This window comes from Anarrhichthys ocellatus, unplaced genomic scaffold, assembly GCF_004355925.1.
Source record: "Anarrhichthys ocellatus isolate YVR2014 unplaced genomic scaffold, GSC_Weel_1.0 scaffold80, whole genome shotgun sequence".
NCBI lineage: Eukaryota > Metazoa > Chordata > Actinopteri > Perciformes > Anarhichadidae > Anarrhichthys > Anarrhichthys ocellatus.
This window is the reverse complement of record NW_022280110.1, coordinates 986,395-993,470: the sequence shown is the minus strand read 5'-3', so window position 1 is coordinate 993,470 and position 7,076 is coordinate 986,395. Positions and strand designations below refer to the sequence as shown.

General features: G+C 45.5%; 1 protein-coding gene across 2 annotated transcripts in view; it reads left to right on the top strand.

Moving 5' to 3' along the window:
* The window catches only part of siah1 (siah E3 ubiquitin protein ligase 1), a 21,201-nt gene extending 17,450 nt beyond the window's left edge, over positions 1-3,751 (top strand). For both annotated transcript variants that reach the window (XM_031874376.1, XM_031874375.1), the window contains exons 3-5: positions 66-247; positions 947-1,243; positions 1,533-3,751. In XM_031874376.1, the coding sequence (XP_031730236.1) occupies positions 66-247; positions 947-1,243; positions 1,533-1,904 (851 nt within the window). In that variant the 3' untranslated portion in view covers positions 1,905-3,751. The remainder of the gene's footprint in view (positions 1-65; positions 248-946; positions 1,244-1,532) is intronic.
* Positions 3,752-7,076: the final 3,325 nt, after the last annotated feature.

The window sequence follows — 7,076 nt, the reverse complement described above, 5'->3', positions numbered from 1 at the left end:
TCTCTCTCTCTCTCTCTCTCTCTCTCTCTCTCTCTCTCTCTCTCTCTTTTTTCCCTTCTTTTCAGAAATGAGTCGCCAGACTGCCACCGCGCTGCCCACCGGAACCTCCAAGTGCCCCCCCTCCCAGCGCGTGCCCACCCTGTCGGGCACCACCGCCTCCAACAGCGACCTGGCCAGCCTGTTTGAGTGCCCCGTCTGCTTCGACTATGTCCTACCCCCCATCCTGCAGTGCCAGTCTGGGCACCTGGTACGTGCCGTCCGGCCTGGAAACTAACCAGAGCCAGTTGTTGTGTGCAGCAGAGTTTAGATGTCAAAATGAGTGCCTCACTTGATTTACATTTGAAGTTAAATGGAACTTAAATACAGGTATATTAATGTCAACAGTTTTGATCATGAGTAGACAAAGCATTTGAAGCAGGAAGCGTTTTGGAAGCAATAGTCATCCCTAAAGATGCTGACTTTGGCATAAGCTGCAGATTTTAACAGCTGGACTGACTGACCTGACTGTATTTCTTACGTGCTATATAAATTGAACTATTCACATTTTTACAGCCTCTCCTCAATGCACTGTGTTCAGCAGCCTGCAGTTCAGTCGAAGCATTGTGGAATTTTTGTCACGTGACTTTTGGTCTCAGCCGAGTCAATCATGGCTTCCTAGTTGCGCTTTATTTGGGATGAGGTTTCTTAACGAGACTTGTAGAATACAATGTTTTTGATGGGATATCACAATTTTAGGCTTTGTTGCTTTTTCTGACGGAAGCGTTTGTTACGCATGATGTGTTCAGGGGCCGTCGGAAAGGTGCAAATCTGACGATAATGACGGTTTTACAGCATCTGGCTGATAAAACGGTGTAGTATGGGTGGGTTTTGGGGGTTCAGAGGGGTTAAAGAGAAGAACATCTTGTGGAGGTAAAACCGCTAACTTGTTCCCTGTGTCCCTCCCCAGGTATGCTCCAACTGCCGGCCCAAGCTCACCTGCTGCCCCACCTGCCGAGGCCCCCTGGGCTCCATCAGGAACCTCGCCATGGAAAAGGTGGCCAACTCTGTCCTCTTCCCCTGCAAGTACGCCTCGTCGGGCTGCGAAGTCACCCTGCCCCACACCGACAAGACGGAGCACGAAGAGCTGTGCGAGTTCCGGCCGTACTCCTGCCCCTGCCCCGGCGCCTCCTGCAAGTGGCAGGGCTCCCTGGACGCCGTCATGCCTCACCTGATGCACCAGCACAAGTCCATCACCACACTGCAGGTCAAACATTGTCTCCTCGGCTGCTTCATTGAACTAAGCGTAATACGGATATACAGTGACGTTTGTCAAAACAAAGGAAAGTCTGTGCCTAATAAGCTAGCTGTGTGTGTGGGGATGCTAAATGATAAATATGGAAAGTGATTTAAATACTTGCTTTTGTATATTTGTGATAGCTCATTATGGAAAATGAAAGACGCCTTCCCTGTGACGGTGAGACTTCTCATTATACTGTAGCCTTGAGACATGATGGATTAACCTGTCTGACCTGTGTGTGTGTGTCTCTAACCAGGGGGAGGACATTGTGTTCCTGGCCACGGACATCAACCTGCCGGGCGCGGTGGACTGGGTGATGATGCAGTCGTGCTTCGGCTTCCATTTCATGCTCGTGCTGGAGAAGCAGGAGAAGTACGACGGCCACCAGCAGTTCTTCGCCATCGTGCAGCTCATCGGGACCCGCAAGCAGGCCGAGAACTTTGCCTACCGGCTGGAGCTCAACGGGCACCGGCGCCGCCTGACCTGGGAGGCCACGCCGCGCTCCATCCACGAGGGCATCGCCACGGCCATCATGAACAGCGACTGCCTGGTGTTCGACACGTCCATCGCACAGCTGTTCGCGGAGAACGGCAACCTGGGCATCAACGTCACCATCTCCATGTGCTAAAGAGCCTCCAAGAGAAGAGGGTCAAAAAAGTTACGGATTGTCAGGGGGCATTTTTGTTTTTAACGGGGTCAAATCGGTTGTGACCTCACAGTGCCCCCCCTCTTCCCCTCCCCCCCTCTCTCCTCTCTGCCTCACCCCTTGAGACGTGGAACTGGACTGTCTGATCGGGCAGCCGTGGATGCCCTGGGGGTGGGGATGGATGAATGGATGAATGGAGTGCAGGAATGGATAAACACATGGACATAACTGTGTAGCGACGGCTATAGACTTCGACACACACACACACACACACACACACACACACACACACACACACACACACGAACATATATACATGTGAGACTCATGCACGCACATGCGATCTCGCCCTCTCTTGGTCATGAAAACACGGACACAAACTGAAAGGCTGTTCAGACAAACTCGTCTCTTCAAGTGATTTCCCACCACTCTTATTTTCGTGTCTCTCTTTCGTCTCGTCCCTCAGTCATCCTCCGATATTTCAGACACTGCGGCTCTGCCCTGACAGCTACACACTGGGGAAGCCTCAAGCTATTATTTCAACACAGACTCCCGGTCAGTGCTGGCCCCCCCCCATTTCCTATGGTTTGCAATCCACCTCAGAACCCCTCCGACCTGCGGGATGGACCGGGTGACAACGTGGCTGTGGCTGGGTTTCACCCCGGTGGGTGTCTTCACATTTAAGCTAGCTCAGACTGGAACCCAGTGCCCATGAAGCGCCTCATCGCAGATTCTGGTGTTTATCGTCACCTGTGACTGACGTGGCTTATCGATGGCTGGGTATGGAACGGCCACCCACAGACATGGACGGCTGTAGCGCCCTGGAACCACAGACGGCCAGTTCTATCCGGGATGGCAGACTCATCTGGTTTCCTTCTGGTCCACATCGGTCCACCCGAGGCTGAAGATTGAGCATCTTAAAATAGTTTACTGTCGTTGTTGATAGTTCTTAGAACAGACTCTGCTCTCATACTTAGGAAAGCTCTCAGCTACAGCAGCCCTAGAATTTTTTTTTTTTTTTTTTTATTATTATTTTCATGGAGTCTCACACACCATTCATTACATGCAGGTGTAATAGTGGATGCGTGTTAGAGGGGGGTCTTTTTGTTTTTTTTAGAACAAGGAGGAAACAAACACTGCATTTCAGTCGAGTCAGTTTTCTTTTGGAGTTTATTTTTTTTTTTTAAGTCGGTTTCTTTTTAATTATTTTAGTTGTCTTTTTTGTATGCGAGGAGAGAAGAACTCCTGGTGTGTGTGTGTGTGTGTGTGTGTGTGTGTGTGTGTGTGTGTGTGTGCCTGGGTGCCTGCGTGCGAGGTGGGCATGTGGCAAAAAGCCTGCTCATTTTCTCACTTCTTTCATTTGCTCTCGGCCTCCGTCTGCCGGCGTCGGCCTCAACCACTGATTGACTGATCACCCAACCAGGAATGAGGGACAGTTTCTACCGTTACAATGTTGCTATTGTTATTATTAAATGGAGATTATCATAATTATCTTATTTTGTAATGACTTTTAAAAACAAAAAGTAAGAGACAGTTGTAAAACTTGTGGCTAAACTTCGGTGTTTGTAGTTAAAAAGCAAGTTGTGTCGTTCTTCTGAAGGTTTGTGTTTTTCCCGAGTTGGATTGTTTTTCCTCTATTCGTCTCTCTGTCCTCTCGTTTGTGCGGTAAGTCCTTTCTTTCTTTTTTGTCTATGAGGAGGGAGGGAGGTCAAGCCAATCATCTCTCCCTTGCTCTTCATGTGGAGTCTCAGTAACGTTGCTGCTCTCCCTCGACTCCTTCACTTCTTTTCTGTTTTAATTTGTCATTAAATAAATCTATCTTTTTCATACCTGGTGCCTTTTCTTCTTTTCTTTTACTGTGTGCCTCAGACCTCAACACTGGCTACATTTATTTAATGCAATTCTGACCAGTACCAATTATTTGTCTCTATACTTAAAGGAGTTTTTGACCGCTAGTAACTCCACATGGCATCTTTTTAATATTTTTATTAGACAATTTCCTTACAGTCCCTCTAAGATATTCAGCTCATTGAGGAAAAAGCTATATTTTTTGTTCTGGCTTGCATCAAACCACACGAGCCTCCTCAGCAGATGGAGTTTGCCCGGTTGTCATGGAATTGTAGATGTTTTTAAAAAAAATATATATATATTTCCGGGCCTTCTCTCCCATGCTTGCTTTAAATTGAGCTTCAAAGTTCATTTTCATGACCGCTGCGCAATGACATGCCTTCATTTCAAGTTCTCAAAACTGCGATTTGATTTCTGATTTTTAGAACCGGAAGAGGGGAGCTAAAATCAATGTCTGTAGCAGTACGTGCTCTACAAATATCCAATGTTCTACCGGTGGAAGGTGAGAAGTGTGCATACCGTGGTTGGTTACAGGGACGGAACAAGAAGCGGCAAACAAAGGAGTAAACTGGTTTGGCCTGAGTAGTACTGTATCAATACAAACTTCTTGGCAGACATGTCTTATTTTATTTTATTTATTTATTTATTTATTTTTTTAAATCGTCTCTCTTGGTCAGGGTTGGCCTCTGAGAACAACTCAAAAAGTTGCTAAGAAAACCCCCGGGGATCATGCTGCCATAGGAATAAGGTGTAGAATGGCATCATGTGTCGTCCTGCAAATGAATATTTTATATTTTCTGTAGGAAATGATTTGTGACCAGGAAGGATCCTAAACTATACTGTTGAGTCCAGGACTGTGCCTCCTCTTAGCACAGTCGGGCCATGTGTGATTGTGCCTGGCAGCCCACCAGGTGTGAATCGGCGCATCTTTATTACCTCAGCAAAAAAAAATACAGTCTCAGCAAATCTTTGGCTAAATACGTCGACACTGCTAATTCATACTTCAAGGCTGTTCATCGTGATCCACGTGCACTTGTTTAGCTTCTTATCAAAGTCAAATAAACGCCTCAATACAGGAAGGTGAAACTATCAATGCTGTTAAATGTTGAATTGATCATTTAATCTGCTGCATAAACGTGTAGAGTGTAATGTAGTAGCCTGAGAGCCTTCCCACGTTTCTCATTGTTAAGTAGGGCAGCCTGTGAGGTCAGATAGCTAGATCAGTCAGGCAGCATGGAACACAGTAATAGTGTTGTGCATAAGAGCTCAAGTTTTTTTTTCTTTTTTTTTTTTCTTTCCCCTGAAGAGATGCGAATGCTCGTTCCTTTGACAAGTCTTCTGTCCGCTTGCAGGTTGCACTGTGATCTCACCCTCTGGAGGTAAGAGACTGTACCAGAATGATTTGGGGGATTTTGAGAGATTCACTATATATAGAAAGAGAGCTGAAATTGTTACATCAAAAAGACATGGAAATATGATTATTTGCTTTCCGGATTAGGGTTGGAGAAGAAGAAATATTCCTCATGTCTTTAGGCCTAAAGGGATTGTTGCTGCGGCCCAGCAAGACCACAAAATTAAAAAAAAATTAATTTTCTTTTTTTTCCCCAAACATGAATCTGTCCATTATTTTAACAGTTCAGTATCGTATGCATGATAACATATGTTTATGCATGGCAGTGGCACTAATAGGCCATCGCTCATTTTTCGTTTCCACATTTATGTTTAAAATAAGAACATCAGTTTGAATAGCTTCTGCATGACTATCATGCAATTGACAGACAATGTTGGTATTGGCATTGGTATCAGCTGACGAGGTATGTTTCTAAATGGCAGTGGCACGGCCATACTCACTGTACCTTGCACATGTTTAAAATAAAAACATGAATATATGAACCTGTGTATTATTTGAATAGCTTAGTATTGATTGCACAATAAAGAGGTATGTTTATACATGGCACTAGGCCCAGTTTAATATAAAACACAATTTTATACAATATATATAGTAGCGGGTCCCTGCTCCATCTCTCTATCAGTTTGGGGGTCCTTGGCCTGAAAAACGTTGAAGACCCCTGAATTAGATCTTCAACCTGCCCCTACTGTCTTTAACACCCCCACCAGTGTCGACTCTCCAAAATCTTTACTTTGCACAATTTGATAAATGTATTTGTTGACTGTAAATTAAGTCTGCTTTTGAACAGCAACCTCCTGGCTTCCGTGTAGTATAACTCAACCTATCCACAAACATTTAATTAAACGTTGGAACACCTCACCTCTACTGCAATGAGCTCGGTTCCATTGTGCTCCGGCAGCCCCGGTGGCGCAGTCCCAGGGCTAATTGAACACACACACTTAATTGTCCTCTGTAACCAGGACACCTTGAGCTATGCTACATAAATAAAGTGTGCACAAAACAAAATCTGCTGTGTGTAAAACACTTCAATATCTGTTTATTAAGTAGATTATGGTTAAGATAAACTGGAACACTACTGACAGCTTTATTTGTTATCTCCGCCAGTAAGATCATGCGGTCGAGTGAGTGATTGAGTGTGCTCTTCTGTGTCTGTCCACAGCTAATCTCGCATTCTGCTGCCGAAAACGTCATTATGTTTCGGGTGGCCAGTTATGGCTGCATGCTCCGTGACCTCTCGTGGTTATGGTGACTCACGCTTTCTTAAAACACCTTTTATTGCCTGTTTTTGTCTGCCATTGGCTTTCTGCTGACTCCTCACTCACTGCTCTTAACCTGCAAGTGCATCGCCGACCCCCAGCCCCTACTCTGCGCCCACAGTGGGAGGGATAACAGTTTGCGATGTGTTTGGCTAACATCTAACGGAACTACCACACACACACACACACACACAGCTGCGTACCTCTCAGCTGCTGCTCTGCGGCTCACTCTGTGTTTGGCTAACCTATATAACAGCTAACGGAGCTATCAGTACACACACTGTTCTACCCTCGCTGCAACTCAGCCGCTGCTGAGCTGGCAGACAGCTTGGTGAGTTTCTTTTAGTTTTTGGCAGGATTTCATGAAGTGGATTGTACAACGACTTCGAGCCAATTGCTTGCATGCATCGCCTCTTGTTTTTGAGTTGGAATGAAGTGTGTTTTACAACGCTTTGCAGCCCATCGGTGTCTGGATGGGTAGTTAGCCAATTCTGGATTGTATCGATTCAATCAGACAACACAGCCGAGGTCATTGCAGACGTCTTTGAGCGCCCCTTTCTATAATATATATTCTATAAATTTGATAATTGCTGATTTGATATGAACATTTATGTTCTGTTAAAAAAACGAAATGTGCAT